This window comes from Callithrix jacchus, chromosome 11 (genome assembly GCF_049354715.1).
Source record: "Callithrix jacchus isolate 240 chromosome 11, calJac240_pri, whole genome shotgun sequence".
NCBI lineage: Eukaryota > Metazoa > Chordata > Mammalia > Primates > Cebidae > Callithrix > Callithrix jacchus.
The window spans coordinates 67,497,560-67,519,107 of record NC_133512.1 but is presented as its reverse complement, the minus strand read 5'-3'; the positions used below and the strand labels follow the sequence as shown (position 1 = coordinate 67,519,107).

At 34.8% G+C, this 21,548-nt stretch overlaps 1 protein-coding gene across 26 annotated transcripts in view; it reads right to left on the bottom strand.

Moving 5' to 3' along the window:
- CACNA2D1 (calcium voltage-gated channel auxiliary subunit alpha2delta 1) overlaps positions 1–21,548 on the bottom strand; it is a 500,040-nt gene that overhangs the window by 409,129 nt on the left and 69,363 nt on the right. For all 26 annotated transcript variants that reach the window (XM_035253974.3, XM_035253976.3, XM_078342985.1 and 23 more), the window contains exon 2: positions 852–933. In XM_035253974.3, coding sequence (XP_035109865.1) covers positions 852–933 — 82 coding nt within the window. The remainder of the gene's footprint in view (positions 1–851; positions 934–21,548) is intronic.

The following is a 21,548-nucleotide window of genomic DNA, read 5'->3' as shown; positions in this document are numbered from 1 at the left end:
ACATGAAGCTGCTTTTATACCACTATGCCTCATTGACCCAACACATTTTTGGAAAATAAAAGGCCTTATAGCATCACTAAAAACCCAAGATGAGAATACTTTAAAATGTATTATTTTACATAAAATGAAAGTAGTGAAACCCTTAAAAAATTAAACCCTTATTTAATTTTTAATAAATCTTACAGAACCTATACATGTAAATGCTCTTACCCATGGAAAATAATCTATTTAAGATACCATACAAATATTTATATATTGCTGTCACTCAAAAATCATTTTAGAGTGACTTTCAGAGTCAATACATAAGTCACAAGAAAAATCATCTTTTGTAGTCTCCTTATCTTGCACCAAAACCATTATTACTGATCTCAATGACTCACTCAAATCTCTAGACATGTCTGTAAACACATTTCAAATAATTTTTAAAATAAAATCTACCCTCAAAGAATGAAGATGTGTTTCACTGAGGATATTCAAAAGATTCCATCACAGTAGTTCAAGTCACTATGGTATGAGGGATTATTCAATATATTCTGAAGAATGGAAACATTACAAGATGTATATGACTCCCCTATTTGAATTTATGGAGAGTATACATAACATGAGACTCATCTAAGGGAGACCTGCATATCAACTGCAAAGTGTCCTGAGGAAGTTTCCTTCATTTTTAAGGATGGCATTTCTTGTTCACAGTAACTAGCAGTATCAAAGGTTTCGCTCAGAGTTTCACCACCAGATCCACATGAAAAATCATATGCCACTTGAAATATAGAAATACAGTTTCCTAGAAGATAGAACTGCATTCAACTTAAAGAAAAGATTAAGAAATCTCTTTGGTGGATTTTACTCACATCAACAAGCTGATTGACTCCACTTGCTGTTTTTGCCAGTGTGACAAGGTCTTCTTGCATCTTATCCACCCATGACTTGATACTGCAGAAATCAGAAAAGATTATGTTCTATTAGATCTCTGGCAAAAAAAAAAATAAATAAATAAAAGTCACATGCTGATATTTTATATCCATGCTACAGACAATTCATTAAAATGTCTTTAAATTATTTTTCTCCCTCCTAGCACCTGCTATGTCCACCCTCCTTCTCCAGCTTTAAAGTGCAAAAGCACTAAATCTTTTTTTCTAAGATAGAGTTTTCCACTTGTTGCCCAGGCTAGAGTGCAATGGTGCAATCTTGCCTCACCACAACCTCTGCCTCCCAAGTTCAAGCAATTCTCCTGCCTCAGCATTCCGAGTAGCTGGGATTACAGGCATGTGACACAACGCCCAGTTAATATTTGTATTTTTAGTAGAGACAGGGTTTCTCCATGTTGGTTAGGTTGGTCTCAAACTCCCAAGCTCAGGTGATTCGCCTGCCTCAGCCTCCCAAAGTGCTGGGTGTGAGCCACTGCGCCCAACCAAGAGCACTGAATCTTTCAGTGCAAGCTTTCAGGATATTGAAATGCCCCAAAATCAAAAGAGAAAACTGACATTGATGTCTTGTCCAATATGAGAATAAACAATTTGCTTATTTTGTATTAAAATTCCATTAAATAACTATTAAACGTTCTAAACTACAAACTTTATCTTTTAGCTTACAAGTCTTCTGAATATACTAGAAAGACTACTAAATGTAGACCATTTGTCAAATGCAATAATAATTCCACCAGCCAGATGGAACATTCAACAATCTGATGCATTCCCTTCTAGTCTTTTAAAATTCTTTCATATAGTTGAAAGTATGCTACATAAAATTCATACATCTTTTTACTTTGTCACATGATACATACTTTCTCATGGCATTACAAATATTTTACAAACATATTATTTTTAATGGCCACTTTAATATTCCATTATCTCTATATTCCAGAATATACTTGACAATCCTACTTTTAAAAAGAAATTTCAGATATCATCAGCTTTCAACCACTACATATTATACTACCACAAATACCTTAGAGCATGAAGCTTAAGAACATTTTATTTCCTTAGCTAGACTGTTAGATTTGGAATTACTGGATCCAATTAGATTTGGAATTATTGGATCCAAGTAATTACTGGAATTACTGTATCCAAATTTTAAAGCAATAGTTTTGATCATTAAAATTATGATTGAAGGATTTAAATTCAAATATTTTTCAGGTGTACACTTTAGATTAATGCAATGGATATCTTAAAATATGAGCTATGGATGTCAGGATATTTTAGAAGAAGCTAAATCCATGTTCTATCTCACTTTTTCATGGCATTAGAGATATTACCAAATAGAACCACACAATCTTCCCTATTCATATTAAAATCATTTAACTTGTATTCCTCCATACATTTCACTTATTCTTCCTCCGGTGGTAGACATAAAGTGTGTATTTTTTGCCCAGGCAAATATAAAGAAACATTAGTAAGCCAGTAAGGATGATAGATAGATGATTTATATTTAAGTTTGAACTTTTCTCTACATATCTATATATAATTTCAATCAGGGAGATTTAACTGTGTATGATTTCTCTTCCTTAGAGAAGAATCCCAAAGGTATATCAAGATCACCAAAATTTTTTCAGATAAATTTAAATATATCAAAATAAAAAATTAAATGTGGAATAAAAGTATAACATGGAAAATAGATTTAAATGACATAGAAGAGAGCATTCAAAAGAATGATAAGCTGATAAGAGGAAGAAAAAAATGGAAAGTCAGTTATAAAAAGGGATGAAATGCCTTAGAGGAAAACACAAAGGCTTGACCTAAGTATGAAACAAATTAGTTACAAAATGAAATACATTAAAAGCAGGAATACTTTAGCACAAATGAAAATAAGGAAGAATACTTATTGAACCACTGTATGAATAGGATAAAGGTAAATGAATATCGAGAAACAAAAAAAAGGGAGGAAGTATAAAATAGAGAAAATTTATTATAATAATATTTTAACTAGTCCTACTTATTAGCTGGTGCATATATTTGAAAAATATTATAAGTAAATATTCTTAGTAAATACAGTTGTGTCCTATTTTTATATTAAATAACAAAAAAATCCACTAGGGTACAGGTAGGAGCAAAAACCATTGATACAATTTCCTAATTTAGATTCAACTCTAATTTAGAATTTAGATTCTAAGCAGTTACTGATCAAGTCCTAGATCCTAGAGAAAATGAGTCATCTCTTTTCAAATATAATTTCCAACACTGACAAATAGTAAGGAATGTTATACATCCCTTTAGCTTGGAAACTGAGAGACAAAGAATATACATGTAAAGAAGTGAACTTAACTCATCCCTGAATTCTGATTTATTCTAAATTGACCCAAAACATGCATTCTAACTTGACACAAGTTCCCTGTCACTACCAATGTTCATCGAGGGGAACTTATTTTAGCTAAAAAGCAATTCAGAACCCATCCAGTCGTCCCTGCCCCACTGACAAGCTGTTAGGAACACTTTATAGGAGTTAGGATTATTTTTTATAAACAAGAGGTGTTAACTTGGTTTTCTGGAATACTTAGGCACTCTGCCTCTCAAACTGGAACTAAAAGGTTCTAAAAAATAGTAAATAAGGAAAGGTCCCATTCATTATGAAACTAAAAAATTACACAGGGGAAAACACTCATATGAGCAAAAATTTTTAATCGGTCTTTCTCTTTCTTGGTAAAATGTCAAGCACAAATATATAATCACTAAGCACTGTTTTATTAAATTTATCCAGAAGGCACTATAACATTTGGGGGAAATTACAGAGAATACAGCTTTCTCATGTAATAAAAAAACTAAGCGCTCCACTAGGAAAAATTCATTGTTGTTTTTGCTTAATCCATTCAACAAGTACTAGTAACTGCTGGAAAAGATACTAAAAGATGAAGATGCAGGTTAGGTTTAAAACTGGGTCTGGGAGGAAGAAAGAAAACAAGAATATGGTAGGAAGTGTTTGAGGAAGCAGGAGAGAGCCAATGCTTATTAAGTAGTGGTATGAAGAGGTTGATAGAAAAGGCTTTCTGGAGTAGTAGCTACTTGAAGTCATATTTGAAAGACAAGTGGAACTTGACAAAATTGAGCAGAGAGGGACGTAGCAATGAAAGCAGAGAGAATGTAAAACATGACATATTCAGTAACTTCAAGAGGTTCGAATGACTGACTGAGTTCACGCTTGGTTCAGCAAATGTATGGAATGAGGGCAGAAATAAAAGGGAAGAAATTCAACCACATGGGCCAGGCCAAGGGTCTGAAATATCATTCTGAAACACCATTCTAAAACATTTAGATTATATTCTCAAAATAATGGAGAGATATTAGAAAATGAGAAGTCAGAGAGTAACAAGATCAAGTAAATGTATATAAATATGGTTAAATAACTTCCCTGACACAGAGAATCGTAGCGTAGAGGGAGAACAGAAAACACAAAGACACAAAATCTAGTTAAGAGGTAAGAAATGAGATGGAGCCAAACTAATTCAGTAGTGGTGAAAGAGACAAAGAGAAAAGAAGGGAAGGCAAGTAGAAGCAACTAGCTCAACAGAAATTCTGAAGGATGGACGGTAAGATTTTATGCACCATTGGTTATAGAATGTGAATGAGAGGAAGAACGTGAGATGATTCAGGGAGTTTCTCAGGTAGAGGATGATGAGAACTGTGGTATAGAAAGTAAGTACAGGAGAAATAACAGTTTAGAGGGGCATTGATAAGTTTGCTTTTATTGGTTCAATTAGAGGTGTTCTAGGGAGACTCAAGTATAGATATACGCTAGGCAATTGAAAGACTAGCTCTTGAAAGAGAAATCTCCATAGAATTTAAAGATCAATGTATAACTCCCAAAGAAGAATGTACAGAGAAAGGAAGGAAAAGAACAGTAGTTAAAACTCTGGAAAGTTACATTTAAAGAACAAACAGAGGAACCTGAGTAGTAACTAGAAAAAGGAATCCAAGAACAACGATTTCACAAGAACCAAAAAAGGGAGAAGTTACCAAAGAGACGAATCAAATAAGGTGAGAAATTTATCCACCGTGTCTTTGAGGAGAATGAGGAATCAGTGTTCTTTCTGGTTTTTAATAGATGTGAGCCTATTTCTATGCAAAAAGAGAAAGGAAAGTAGAGAAGGAAATATCAAAGATTACAGGAGAGAACACGTAATTTATTGACAATGATGGGGTACAGGAAATGCAACCCCCAAACAGGGTGACTTGGCATTTGAGAAAACAGCAAAAGCAGGAAGGTCTTTCTGACCTTCTCCCACCAAGCAGACAATAAAACCTAGGAAGGTCACTGTCTGACCTTCTCCCTCCCTTCTCTCCTGAAGACCCCAGTAGCAAATGTCCTACCCTATACCCAAAGAGAAGGAACATCAGACAGAGACTCCAAGTCTTGCTGAGTTCCCCCTAGTTTATTATTAGATCACACCTGAAAGGGTGATCTTCTAATTATACGTCTGCAATACTGTCCATAAAAACATACAGTTTTCTGTAGGATTTTGGGCCATTTTCTGAAGGCTCTTGTGTCACATAAAAATTAATTCATATGCTTTTCTCTTGTCTTTGATTTTTTAGGAGATCTCAGTCATGAACCTTACAATAGGTAAGAAATCTTTTCTCCCCTACAACTGTCCTTTAAAAGGCTCTAGATATTTTTTCTAGTACCTCTGTATCCCAACATGAGAATGTGGAGGTGGGGGATGAATTAAGAAATAAGCAGAACCAAGGAGAAACCTAATCCATGGCTAGAAGACAGGATACTTTGGAGAATGGAAAGAGAATGTAGATTTGAGGTAAATGGTAATAACAGGAATAACTAGAAAAAAAGTTGAGTCAGTTTTACTTATTGCTATTTCCTTTGTATTGAAGGCGGACCAGTTATCTGTTAAGGGACAAGAAGTAGGTATTAAGGTAGATAGTTGAAAAGATAACTGGAGGCTTAAAAAGAAGAGCTGGAGAGTATTTAAGGACTTGGCACTATGATGGAGGCCATCAGTTTCCATTGGTACTAATGTGTATGGCTGTGTGAACTTCTTACTAGTACTAGGCTGAAGACAGCAAGAGCAGAAAAAAAAGGCATTCGATGAATGTGGGGCAGATACCAGCAGGTGAGAAAGAAAGACAAGGAAAGGCGTGTTGAAGGTGCTGAGGATTTCAAGATGTCCACACATTCTAAATTAACAAGGACTACTGACATATTTGAAAAATGTTATAGTACTGTATTCATAAACATTGTTTATTTCCTTAACTGTTTTTCCATGAAAACAAGAATCTTATATTTATGAGAAACTATCAAAATAATGTATTACTAGATTTCAAATTTTAATTTTTTGCATTTTTTATCTAACAACTTATGAATATGCTGCAGAGACTAAATGAGGAGGGCTGAGCATATTTAAAGTATGATATGTATTATCATACTTTAAATCACCTGACACATGCACTTTTAAAACAACAAGATCCTTAAACCACTGTGAAATCAAATTGCTCTAAGAAAGTTTAACAATTTGAAAATATTTATCTTAGAAATAAATATATAGTACAATCTTTGGCCAGGTCAAGAAAGTGCATGGCAACTCATGAATATCTGGTTGCATAGGTAAAACAGACCTTGACTAATACATACATTGTTCTTTGAGAAAGTACATGGTATTTTTCTAATTTGCAGTGTCAAGAACACACTTAACACTGCTTGTTAGAAATGTATATTCCCTGGCTTCAAGTCTCTGGTGGTAACAGAGTTTTCAATATTATAAAGAAGGGACTTGAACATGATATCTAGTCAGAAGAGTAAGAACAATAGATAGTACTTGGGAAGAAAAACGAGGAGAAGCTCCAGAGTTCTGTATGCAGTCAAGTACATATGCAACAGAACTACTTCTTACCCCGTTCCTACCACTGCTGCACTGCCCTCTTGAAACTCATGTTTCTATGGCTCCTATGACCCTATTCCCTGCTCTCTCTTCTTTTATATTATTATCATCTGACTCCTTTTCATTTTCCCAAAGCCAAATGTAGTCATTTCTCAGCATCTGTCTTTGATTTTATCTGCCATTCTCCTTCCTCAACTGTCTTTATTTCGACTCCTTCAAAATCTCCCTGATCCCTAAATCTGAGCTCCAATTCCACCTTAACTACCATTTGATCATTTTATCTAGACGTCCCACCATTCCTTTTCAAATATGTGTTAAAATGAACTCAGTATCTTCCCTCCCCGTACTATAAACCCTCCATATCCCTTCTTCTTGATGGAAAAGCCATCTCCCAGTCATCCAGATCCATACTATCAATTTCTTCATCTCATCCTTCCTCCAGTCCTTTTTAATAATAGTATGTCGGCATTTTTCCCACACAGGGCTAATAGCTAAATGCATTGAGACCTTATTTTATTCTATCTCTATACTAAAGTATTTAATATGCATTCTCTCATTCAGTCATCATAAAAATTAATGTTCATCTTTCACTGATGAGAAAAACTAAGAGATGAGGAAAATTTAGAGAAGATAAAGCAACAGAGCCCACTAGGTTTTTATTTTCAAAGGCCTTTTAATTCAATCAGTCTCACACATTTCTATGCATGCTGACTGTCCTTTTCAACATTCTGCCTTTGCTCGATAACCTCTACCTGGAATTAATCTCCCACTTCCACTGTGAATGGATACATCACACTAATATTCTAATATCATCTTTCACAACTTCCCAAACTAAAAAATACTCTCATTTCTCCACTAAACTTCAAAAGTCTCTTAATTGTGCTGTGTGCTTATTTTCCTTATTCTTTCATAATTAGATGAAGACACCTTTATTCTTATTTATCAATACATTTCCAAAGTTTTTATGACAGTGCTTTGAATACAGCAAACATGTATTTATTGAATAGAAAAGTAAATTGAAATAAAATGCAATTGCCCTACAATTTTTTTAAAAAAATAAGTATTTTTATTTGATGTTTTAACACATGTCTTCTCTTCATAATCCACATCAGAAAAAAAAAAAAATGAACTGTTGGACCCATGCATCTGTAAATAGCATCCACTTTTCAACAAGTAGCAGATTATCAAAATGTATACTTACTGTTTTAAGATATTATTAAATCTCTAGAATTTAATTCCAAATATTTTGTGTGTATTAATTGTCATAGAAAAAAAGTCTTATCATTCTTCTCTGTCCCTACAATAACTCATTACAGAGTTGACTAGCAGCACAAGATTTTTAAATGTTTGTTGTCTACAAATTCAATAAAATTTGAAGCAGTCACTAAAATATCTCTTAAAATTGAGGCAAATATTTTATTGAATAATTGAAAAAATATTTTATATCCTCTATTTCACTTTATTGTGCAGAAACAGCCCAAATTCTAAAAGCAAGCATAAATAATATGCAGATTTTCATCACACTTGAGAGAGAAACACTTGCCATTCAATTAATGTTGCACCTTTTGAGGTTGGATTTGTCTGTAATGGGGCTTTCAAGAGAGTAGGGCATAGTTCAGAAAACTATTTTCAAAACAAAAAAAGACAGTAATCCATATCATTTTGTGTGCGTGTGCAAAACAGCAAATTTAGAAAAACCCAAATTACACTTTGTGTGATCTACTGTAAAAGTATAGCAGTTGAGTAAAAATGTCAAGTCTGCATAGTTATCTATTTAATTGTTTTAAAGCCTAAGCTTAAGAGAGAATTTGCCTGGTTGGAACAATGCAGCCAATATGATAGCTAAGAATCGTTATAATAGGTTTTACCCAACACTAACTGTCTTTCCTTCCTATGTTTCATGTGGATAAGTTCTCTGGAAAAGAGAATAATGTGTGCAAACCTACTCCCATTTGTAAAGAGAGAATATCAAAATAGACCTTTTTTCATGCCCTTCCCAATTTATTCCACTAGCAATTATCACAGAGACAAAGAGGGAATGGGAGCTATACCAATGAGAAAATGGAAAGGAGGAGGGTTTGTTACAGTAAGGGATGTATAGGAGGGGTAATGGGCAAGTGAGATGTCTGTGCCACTTGGAGCCCTGTCCTAAGGCAATTCTCTGCTTTTGCCACTGTTTTTAAGAAATCATTTATTTTTAATCTAAACAAATAAGATACATAGTTATGCTCTGTGGAGCTGGGAAAAAATTTAAATATCAAAAGATCTAACAAACTGACCACTTCAATTGTGTTGATGCATAAATAGCTTATCATATATTTCAAAAGTCTAGTGTTCCACTTGCTATAAATAAATACTCTACCAATGCCAAACTGTTCCTATTTTTGTTATATAATAAACCACCCACAGTGTTCCTATAGTTGGGTAAAAATAACATAAGTAAGCCAAAGATTTAGATAACCTAGACATGAAATGTCGCTAAATATGTATTTCTTATAACATGGACAACTATCCAATTAATTTTTTTAAAGCGGGTGCTTGTTATCTACATTAAATCATAGGATTGTTTGTGAGATGGGTGTCATGCCAGGAATGTTAGTTAGTTCCTGAAATTATTCTCAATTTAAGCCATTTTCAATAACACTGCTGCTCTGTTTTTAGAAAGCTGTTTCAACTTGTGAAATGCTTTAGTATTCCATTTTTGACTAGAGTAATCCTGTAAGAAATACAGAAAAGAATGTTTTCATGCTAATCAGTAAAAAGGTAAAGTACTTAAGAGTAGGAAAAAAGACTATCACTAAAATCTGATTCCTAAGCTGTTCGTGTTTCTCTGCCATCTTTTTCTTTCTTTCTTTCTTTTTTTTTTTTTTTTTTTGCTGCTCGTGTGTGTGTGTGTGTGTGTGTGTGTGTGTGTGTGTGTAGTTAATCCACATTACAAACTTCATAGTCAGAGCTCTCAAAGGCCGTGAGGTCTACTTTTATTCATATGATCTTCGTTTCACGAGATCTAAATTTATTTTCATGAGATCTTCTTTTCCACTATCTTGGATTGACTTTAGTTTTATCCAAGTATTTTTTTTTCATCTTTTCTTTATTTAGTTAATATTTTCTACCTCAGCTATAGCAATTTGCTTCCAGCTTCCAAGACAACAAATAACCATTATACTTTGGGGTTGATATTAATGTAGTTCCATGGATTAGCTGTAGCAGGGAGGGTTCTCATGCATGAGATTTGTTCCCTGAAGCCTTGAGGGCTTTGTTTTTTATCCTTCCACATCACAATTAGTAACAACCTCTAGCATAGTCCCAGGAAGCCTGATGCCAACTGAGGTGTCCCACATGGCCACACAATCTGCTGCTGGTGTTTCTATGAACCAAATGAGCTAAAATCCTAATTGCTCATTACAAAATCTCCATTCATTTTATTGAAGATCTTTCCTTTTATTGTTTATCTGTGATTTTTCTCAGTCATTGGTAATTGTTTACAAAATTCACTTGAGTCTAATTCAAGCATGTATTTAATTATTATTTAATTACCATGACATTATTTCATGTCATGGTAAAAATTTTCTGTTTTTCTATGAATTATTCGCTGAGCATTCAAAATATTTCTAATACTATAAAATCCTCAAATGCTTATTACATTTGGAGTCTAACCTAAATGGCAAATCCACTTCCCCATATAGATCAGAATCTCCAGTCCAGCCAGTTGAACTGTTTTTACAAATACATCAGTTTTGTCATGTTCTTTAAATATGTTTTCTATTAAACTGAAATCACCTCTCTAATCATGTTCAGCTCTGAAAATCATCCAAGTCTGGGCTTCGGTTCCCTCTTCTGGTCAGTTCAAGTCCTCAAACTCTCACAATTTTTCTTTTCTCTAAGTATCTAAAATATGTACAGCCCATCTTTCAAAATGTTACATATACTGACATACTATTTTCTGTTAGTGTTATTTCTCCAACAATATTTAATTTCCTTGAATGGATGGGCCATAGCTTATTGTGTTCTGAGACTATGCAGCACAGTTCTGAGCATACAGTGGCTACTTAAAAAGCAACAGAGCACCTATATGTCAGGAACTGTTTTAAACATGCTATGTAAACAAACTCTTTAATTCTCACAAAAATCTATTGAGGTAGATACTATTAGTTATACTTTACAGACAAGGAAACTGAGGCATAGAGAGGTTCAGTTATTTACTGAAGGACACAAAATTAGTAAGTGGCAGGGCAGTTTGCTCTGAGAAGCCAATAACATATAACTATGTCAATAAATGCTAACTGATGCCATGATCTGATTCGGGGTTTGGTTCTCATTGTTAAACCACCAGATAGTAGCCCTCAACTCTCCTCTCATCATCATTTGTACATACCTCCTGTTTTCTAGTTTACAGACTGTCATAGCTCTAGGTTCAAAGTCTGCTTCACTGATAGAAAGAGAGAAAGTAACATTTGCAGAACTCTTATTTGTACATGGCAAGAGAAAAGCTAGTTATAGTTAGAAAATAACAACTGAAAAACAAGAATACCTAGGTATGTTCTTCCTTAAAACATCTCAGTGGAAATTTGTACATATTAATAACTACTTAAATGTTATAATTTTTACTCAAATTTTTAAGTTTTCATCAGTATTTTAAAACTAAACAGGCACCATTTATTTTACTTACAACCACAAGTTGTACTACTTTCATGAAATAAGATGTCATTCTCTGTGTTATGCATTAGGTCCACAGCCACTGATTCTGATATTATTTATAACATGCACACAGACTTGACATAAAGTAGCAGATTAGGTGTAGAGTCAGCCCTGACATGTTTATAAACATAAAATATCCTAAAAGCAACATTAAGTCCTTCAATATGAATAAAAAATATGACTATTTCAGCCGGCTTTCATTGTTTTTATGATGCAGGTTCAGATACACAAACAAATGTATGAATATAAAACCAGGACCCAAATTGACTCATGGGCACTTCTTTTAAATACAGTCCATAGTATAATTTGCTGACAGCTATTCTAAGACGGTTTATTTAACAATCAAAAAGCTGTCAACGCAGATATATTAACTTGCAAATTAGAAAGACAATAACCCTGTTTCTGAAAACAATCAGAAAAGAATATTGGCAGGTTAGTTCATCTCCAAAATGTTTATTTTTTTTAACATTAAGTACAGGATTCTAGAGAAACAGGAATAAAGCCTTCAAATATGACATATATGACATGGTAAACATCTTTCTAGCTCAGAAAATATATTGCAATTTAATTGCTTTCAACCTTTTTGTCCTTACAGAACACGGTCCTCTTTGACCCTCTGTGTCTGAGCAGCATATACATTGTCCTTATGTTCCCCTCTGCTGGTCTGAGCACAGCAAACATTCTAAACAGAAGGTTGCTTCTTGGATACCAGTTAGAGTCAGCTCCCTTTCCTGACCTACTCAATATAAATGAAAACCTAAACTATGTTTTTTATCAAACTGTTTTTCCCCATTAATGCAGTAAAAATAACAGTGAGAATTGTGTTTAAAAATGTTTATCAAATGGCAAAAAAAATTACAATTACTAGCGCTATCCAATGACCCCTTCAAAAACTGTGAACCATTATTGCAAAGTTTATGTAAATGTCCAAGTAATACAGAAAAAGAAATCATTCTTAATTTCCTGGCCATACTTTCAACTATTTTTTAATTTGAATTGTTCAATGTTTCAAATTATGTAACATGTGCTAATGTTTACATAACAATATTATATATTTATGATCTTTTATGTATTACATGTTGAAAAGCAGGTCAAAATCTAGGCAATTAAATTTTTTAAAATATTAAAATATTAGGGGAAAAAAAGCATTTTGTATAACTAAATCCAATGGAAGCTTGCATATCATACTCTCGGTAAATTACAACATGCTTTAAGACATGATTCATGTATGTACAGCTACTGGAGAAGACTTTTTTAAACATTATTTTTCTAGTTAAATATTTAATATCATATAAGTTGCTATTACTATCAACAGAAAAAAAAGCACAGTGTAAGCTATATTTTTCTCTTATGGCGAAGCAACTGTCAAGATGGTTACTGGAATTTAAATTATTAACATAAATGTAAAATAAACACTTTAAAAACACAATAGCTGATCTCATAAAAATCCTCATTTGTGTTGAGTTTATATCTTTCATATTTCAAATAATTAATCTGTAATTAGAAACAAAAGCTTGAAATCTGAATCATATTCAATTGTCTTAGACACAGGTAGAAAGCATTTTACAAGCCCCAGTGAAAAGAGAATGATATTTTAACTTGCGGTCCCTGCTTTAAGATGGCACGCCCATGTAACTCATCATCTTTATGAAATATGAAAGATCATGAAGCAGCCAGTAACATGAATTAAACATCAACATTCCAAATGAATTGTTGCAGTCTCCCAATTTTTTTCATTATTAGTCATTCTGTCACTGTTCCTAGCACTGCATTTAGAACACATCGCAGTGTGGATTTCAACAAGCCATTTTAAAATGGACCACCCTGTATTGTAACGTTAAAGTCTAAAGATTTCTGAGGCTAGATCTGTGAATCACATGTGACTCAGCAGCCTCCCACAGGCCCAACAACCCTTATATTCTCTCTCAAAATGTTCCTTCCCTAGAAGAGAGGTTGAATGGACTCCTTTACCACTATTCAGAAAATACAAAAGGACTTGAGCACATGTAATCCATTAGAATTCACACTACCTGTTTTAGGTCACCTGCAGTAATGGAGGAAAGAAAGGCTCTTCAGCGCATCTCCTGCTGTCTGTAGAACTGTCTTTTCAACTACCCTGCATGTATTTTCCCAAAGCTCTGGTTTATCCTCTCATGTCTCTTAATCACATCAGGGAAACAGTGGCCTCAAAGGCATTTCTATCACCTTTGGATATCTTGTAAGTGAACCTTGAACTGAGGTTACTTCTCTAATCAATGCAAGTAATAAATACTATTTTCAAATACTTCTAGAAACTGCAGAAGAAAGCATTATGGTATTCCAGGCCAGTTCTTAATAAATGAAAGCCTCCTTTATACATTCCACATGAAAAACGACCAGGGTAGTTCTCCCAAATACTTCCTGCAACAGGTATTCATTACCCTACTGAAAATCTTTTCATTTAGGTGCAAAACTGCCAGAAAGGTCTGCTAGGTGCAAAATAAACTATGGTATAATTGTCTTATGAATTGTCAGGCAACCCCGTAAAATAAGACCTGCTCTCTACATATACTTCCATATTGTTTAATTTTTCAATGATTATCACTTTGAAATTTATGTTATAAAAATTACAGAAAAGAAATTGTCCTCAGACATCCAATTTCTAATGCCTACCAAAAGAACACATAAAACAGTCTCTTTTATGATTTATGCAGCTGACTTAGTTATATGTGATCATCTGACTACCATAGTTTTGTCTTTATCCTTAGATTTAACCAGAAATAAAAGAGTGAACAAAAGTACATGTGTGTAAAGGGCAAAGTGGGACTTTTTATCTTGACCCTGCTAAAAGAAAAGCAAATCAGCAACTAAGGGCAAAATAAGTAGTAATGATTAATAAACATCCTTCCTAAGTTTTGAATAAATACATTCTGACTAGGTGTGGTCAGGCAGTCCTAGACATACTAAGACCTAGACTTGAAGTTTATGGACAGACTGGGTCTGATTCTCCAGCCAGATTCTTCAGACTACATATCTAAGGAGGATCAATAGTCAGTGTCTAAGGCAAAGCTGCAGCCAAGAACCAAACCAATAGCTCAAAGGAATAATGATTCAAAAAGGTTAGATGAAAGCAGGGCCCTGGGGCTCACGCCTGTAATCCCAACACTTTGGGAGGCTGAGGTGGGAAGATTCGTTAAGGCCAGGAGTTCAAGACCAGCCTGGCCAACATGGCAAAACCCTGTCACTATGAAAAAAAAAAAAATTACTGGCTTATGCCATCTCCTTGGGAGGCTGAGACATGAGAATTGCTTCAGCACAGGAGGCAGAGGCTGCAGTGAGCTGAGATCACACCATTGCACCCCAGTCTGGGTAATAGAGTGAGACCTAGGAAGGAAGGAAGGAAGGAAGGAAGGAAGGAAGGAAGGAAGGAAGGAAGGAAGGAAGGAAGGAAGGAAGGAAGGAAGGAAGGAAGGAAGGAAGGAAGGAAGGAAGGAAATAAGGAGGGAGGGAGGGAGGGAAGGAGGGAGGGAAGGGGAAGGGGGAGGAGGCGGAGGGAGGGGAGAGGAGAAAGGGAGTGGGGAGGGGAGAGGAAAGGGGGAGGAAAGGGGAAGGAAGGGGGAGGAAGGGGGAAGGAAGCGGGGAGGAAGGGGGAGGGAGGGGGGAACAGAGAGAAAGGAGGGAGGGAGAGGGGAAGGGGGAGGGAGGAGGAAGAGAGTGGGGGAGGGAGAGGGCAATGGGGAAGGAGCAGGCAGAAGAGGGGAGGAGGTAGGGAGGGAGAAGGAGAAAGGACAGAAGGGGAAGGAAAAGGGAAGGAAGGAAGGAAGGAAGGAAGGAAGGAAGGAAGGAAGGAAGGAAGGAAGGAAGGAAGGTTGAGCAGAAAGACTGCAGGGCTCTGGCTAGAGAACTGCAACTAGAGACAATAACATAGCAAATGTCAAATATAGAGCAAATAAATTCAGAACTTCGGATCTAGCTCAAGAAGTTCATAACATGACTAAGGGCCTATTTATACAGTCCCTGCACTGTTGTCCACCTGTGGATATAAAGGTAAAAGCCCTGTCTAGTTAAGAGAAAGGGTCAAAGAGTTTTGTTTAAAGATCTCCATTTGTATATAATTTCTTGCTCTGGGTTAACAAACTGCACCATGCTGAATGCCACCAAAATGAAAAATGAATTTGTTTTTTCTTGTTTCTGTAATAAAACTGCTACCTAAGAAGTGCATAACATACTTATTTTATGTTAATGCCAGGGCTCAAATTATAATCTTATTCTTGACTCTCCCAATCAGATTCTTCCTGCTAGATTTTTCAAAAAGCACACGGAAACCACCTTAGAAAATTCAAGCATAATGTATGTACTTTCCATCTAAAGAAAACATCTCTGTCAGGATTGTAGTAAAAGGTTTTTAATTGCCATCCAAGCTGGTCTTGTTCCCTATGTTCACTTTTCTGATGGGACAGAAGGGAAAGTTTATGGAATGAATGGGCAAACAATAGGATTAATGCAAGAGACTCTGTTGTGTTCATCACAATGTCTTTCCTCTTCAGTAGAGACATTCAAGGAGTGCATAAAGCTAGGAAACCAAGGGGAAATAACATGTTCCTGATTGACCAATTCTCCCTCAATTTATAACACAGCCACCTGGCATTAGATAAGCCGAAAAGAAGGGAAAATAAAACAAGAAACTGAAAGAGATACAGAGAACCCAAAGAAAAGAAAATAGATCAAGAGAAAGCATAAGGAACAGGGCATCTGGAAGTTAGGAGAAGTGGGGAAGACAGTAGAAAAAGGAGACTAGAAATGAATGCACATTTCAGAAAAAAAATGTGAGGTTTCCCTTAAAAAAGAAAAATTTAATTTTGCACATTAAAAAAATTGGCTTTTCACCAAAAACTGTACACAATGCACTAATGCGCTACTGTTCAAATACTCATTGCAATTTTTGTCTTCTAGGCTAAAATGACATAACTTTTAACACATGAAACATATGATTACTTTGGTTTATTTTCTATGTAATTGTAAATACAATTCTTTTATAAGACTATTTTTATTCAGAAGTAAGTATTTTTTGTTTACATTAAACTTATTCTTAGGAAAGCAACGTTCATTGATTTTCATTGCTCAAGAATACATCCTTTCAGTGTAAGGGATTCAAATAATATTGATTTTTGTATAGATCAATTTCAGATCAATGAATGCATGGTGTTTTGTTTATAGCAGTCATGGGTTAGCTCCATACAGAGAAATGAAGTTCTTAATTGTGCATCTCTACATTTTTAGCTACACGTTTATTTGAGCTTTACCATGAAAGACACAATATTAATTATTTCATTTCTCTAAATACTGAAGAGCTGTATGTTACTTCTAAACCATAGGTAGTCACCTTTCACATTTTACTGGAATGTTATAGGTGGCTAGATGGAGAGGTCTGAAGACAGGCTGAGCTTATCTTGCTCCATTTACACAACCCGTCTAGTTATTTTCTCCTGAAAACAGATGACAGACAAGAACACTGAATACTCAAGCAACTACTGGGAGGAGAACTTCATTGTTCTCTATCATTCTGACAGGGGAACTCTTTACTCCCTACTATCTTAGCCAATGAATGGGAAAACCTTAGCACTGAGAGCCTCAAAGAGAAAAGGAACCAAATGACAAATAACACCAGAGCCAACTCTCCTCCTGGACCACTTGTTGCTACAGCAACTTTCACTGGGGAAGATAAAGAAATTTTGACCTTAAACTCGTGTTCTTTGTAGTATTTGACACCATCATTGAAAATCGGTTTCTTTTATTCTAATATAATGTCAACTTTTATTCTAGATTTAAAGTCTGGGGTACAAATGATCCCATCACCCAGGCAATGAACATAGTATCCAATAGGCCGTTTTTCAGCCCATTACCCCATCTCTCTATCCCAACTCTAGTAACTTCCTCTGTCTATTACTTCAATCTTTATAACTGTGTGCACCCAATGTTCAGCTCTCACTTATATCAATGAGAGCATGTGGTATTTGGACTTTTGTTCCTGCATGAATTCGCTTAGGATAATGGTCTCCAGTTTCATCCATGTTGCTACAAAAGACAATATGTCATTCTTTTATATGGCTGAGAAGTATTTCATGGTAGGTGTGTACCACCTTTCTCCATCTAATCCACAGTTGATGGGCACCTGGGTTGATTCCATGTTGTGCTACTGTGAATAGCACCACAATGAATATACAAGTGTATGTGTCTCTTTGGCAGAATGCTTTATTTTTGGGGGGGTATATATCCAGTAATGGGATTGCTGGGTTGAATGATAGTTCTGTTTTAAGTTCTATGGGAAATCTCCAAACTGCTTTTCACAGAAGCAATTAGGGAACTAACTGCCATTCCCACCAATAATGTGTAAGTGGCCCCTTTCCTCCACGGCCCTGCCAGCATCTGTTGGTTTCGAATTTTTTTTTTTTTTTTTTTTTTTTGACAGGGCCTTGCTCTGTTAGGCTGTAGTTCAGTGGCATGAAGAGGGCTCACTGCAGCCTCGACATTCTGGGCTCAAGCAATTCTCCTGCTTCAACCTCCCAAGTAGCTGGGACTACAGATATGCATAACCATGCCTGGCTATTTTTTTTTTAATTATTTTTTTGTAGTGACAGGGCCCTGCCATGTTGCTCAGGCTGGTCTCAAACTCCTGGGCTCAAGCAACCTTTCCACCTCAGCCTCCCAAAGTGGTAGAATTATAGGCATGGGCCACCGTGCTTGGTTGACTTTTGACTTTTTTAATATCCATTCTGACTGCTATGAAGTGGTATCTCATTGTGGCTTTGATTTGCTTTTCTCTGATGATTAGTGAGTGATGTGGGCATTTTTTGTATGCTTGGTGGCTAGAAAAGCAGTTCCTAACAGTGTCTGCTGTTTTCTCTCCCTACCATGCTTTCTCTCCATGCCTTTGTATTTTTTCTCCTTCCTGTAAGCACCAGGTCAAATGTCACCATCTCACAGAGGCACTCCTGACCATACTACAGGAATTCATCACTTTTCCCTCCCTTCTGTCCTTCAGATCAGGTTCCCGTTGTTTCTTCAGACACGCACAACCATGCAATTATGTATTTGTCTGTTTACTTGTTTTCAGCCTCTTTCCTCCAGAATTTGAACAGCTCAAGAGAAACTGTTTTCCAGCTGCAGTCAAAAGCACTTATCTTTGCACTGAGATAAAAACAGTTACCCAGATAAGATGACTATTTGAGGGAAGCAAGGAGAGTGGGCAAATTGGTATATTACCAAGGTGCGATAAACAAGGTTTCTATTGGAAAGGCACGAACTTTTTAACCCAATAACTTTTCTTTTTATCTTAAATAGTAGAATGGAGAGGAAATGGGTAAAAATCATCTTAATTGACACAGAGATCATAAAGTGACTTTCAAAGTCATGTGCAAAAATTTTGTTTGAAATATCTGAATTTTTCTAAAATGATCATAAAACTGTTTCATGTGGAGTGAGAAAAAAATTTAAAAATCACTGCTTCCTTATAAAACTTCAAAATCAAGGGAGGGTGAAGCCATCGCATTAGCAACCTCAATGTAATGGAGAGTAACGATTTCTGGGCTCTGTCCTCCTATACCAGCTTTGATCCAGCAACATACTTAAAAGAGGCACTGCCACTACTGCCAGTTTGCTCAGCTACCTACATCTTCAACTGCCACCATCTGCTTTGGTTAAGGGAATGCTCCTGGGCACAAGCAGAAACTTCAACCCAAGGGATTGTAGAAGTATTTCCCTATGATATTCAAGTACTGGCAGACTAGAATAAATGTTTAGATTCTTCAGAGAAAAGCCGCCAAGCAAATTGTGTGGAAATATACAGAGGGTACTATTTAACATTATATGGCTTTGCCAATTGCTAAAATTACTTTTAAAAGCTCATTAAGTTCTGTGAAGCAGGAAAGTAATGACACCATAACTGATCTCTCATTCAAAGTCATAAGCAGATTCCTAAATGGAAATGAAAATAGAATTTCAGACTTTAAACAAATCCATGTACTATTTTATTTTACTTTAAATCTTTAGAGACTATTTTGCATTTTTGGACTTTAAACAAATCCACATACTATTTTCTTTTACTTTAAATCTTTAGAGACTATTAATTCCAAGAAATGTATTATTTCACATATTTTATGTGTGTTTTAATCTAGCTTCAATTTCCCAAAGTTGATAAGAGACTAAAATTCTATTATTGAATCAAAAAATAAAAGTAAATTAAAACAAATTAAGCCATGGGAACGTATTACTCATAATACCTACAGGCTTTCATTTCCTCCTTTTTCAGAAATTTCCAGATACGTCACAGTCACAGTAATTTAAATTTCAACTATTCCATAAGAAGCCTCTATAAACTAATCCTATACTTCCAATCATTTCTTCCATCAATATTTTTTTTTGCTCTACATAACAATGACTCTTGTATCATTCTCATTCCAGAATAACCTAAGTTCATCTTAAGATCATTCCGTATAAAAATAAAGGTGAAATATTTTGAGTAAAGCACGTTACTAATCACATACTTTCCATTCTTCCAATTTACAGACACTTCACTTTCTATTTTTTTCTTCTGGGAATGCCTCTTCCTTGAATCCCCTTTCTAGAAAATTTCAAGTCATCTCTTAAGGTTAAATAAAATAGTATTTTCTCTGTAAATCCCTTTAGGATGCTATAAAATTTACATACAATTATCAAAAAGAATTTTGTTTCATAGTAATTAATTTGCCAAACTCTCCATTTAACTTTAAGCTCCATGCAGACAGAGAGAGTGACTAATGCTTAATACATAATAGGAATTCATTAAGTGTTTAATGAGTTAATGCTAATTCCATTACATAAATAACTGCCTTTGCCACCCCATTCTTCTTTCATTTCAAACTGCCACTGCTTTTAGGGACCTTTTCATCTATAATATGGACTACTACAGTTTCCGGCTGACTGGTCAATCTGACTCCAGCTTCCTCTGCCTCCAGTACTTCAACAGCTCTTTTTTCAGAGTAAATATTGATGCATGATAGTTTGCAGTAGCATCAACATTACTTTTCTGAATACAAAATCAATGTATATATTCATTACATCACAAGAAATAGTAAAAAGCTATTCTACTACTAAAACAGGCCAAGAAAAAAAAGACAGAATATAATCTAGTTTCACCTATGAACATAAACAAAATCCTATATAAAATATTGATAAGTCAAATCAGACAGACATTTTCAAAAATAGTATATTATGACCAAGGAATATTTGTTTTAGGAAGATATAGGTATTTTTTACCTTAGAATATACCAGTTGCTCCATAAATTAACTGTGAACATCAACAATTTGAATAACTTCTCTGAGTCTGTTTCTTTATCTTATAGATTTGAGAAATTGAAATCAATTAAGACAAAAAGAAAACCATCAGAGCAATGCCTGGAACATACTAAACAAACAACTATGATTAATATTATATTATTTGCAACTTGTAATCCAGTAAATTAAGAGATGACGGCAAAAATGGCCTAATGTGACAAAAAAAAAAAAACTTAAGGTTCAAATCTTTAAAATATTCGACTTAAATCAAAAACAAAAGGAAGAATGTTCACTCTCATTAGTCCAATAACGCTGTTACAGAACTCACAGTTAATCTACTAGGACAAGAAAAGAAATAAAAGGTATAAGCTTTGGGAAAGAAAAGAACAAAACTTTTATTACATAGCCCTATGTCTGTCTACATAACAATCTAAGAGAAAAAACTGATGAACTACTAAATTAATCCATGGTTAAGTATGAAATTTTGGAAAATCAATATGACAACTGTAAACAAATAAGTGGAGCAGAATTCAGAAAAGTAGAAATTATCAGGAAAAAAAGGGTTAAAATTAGTAATAAGAAACTCAACCTCATTAATAATCAATTAAACAATTAAAACACACCAAAATATTTTATTACAAAACAGATAAACAAAAATTTTAAAATATTGACTAAACTAGGAGAGATGGATGGATGGGTGAATGGATAGATAGAGATAGAGATAAATAGATATACA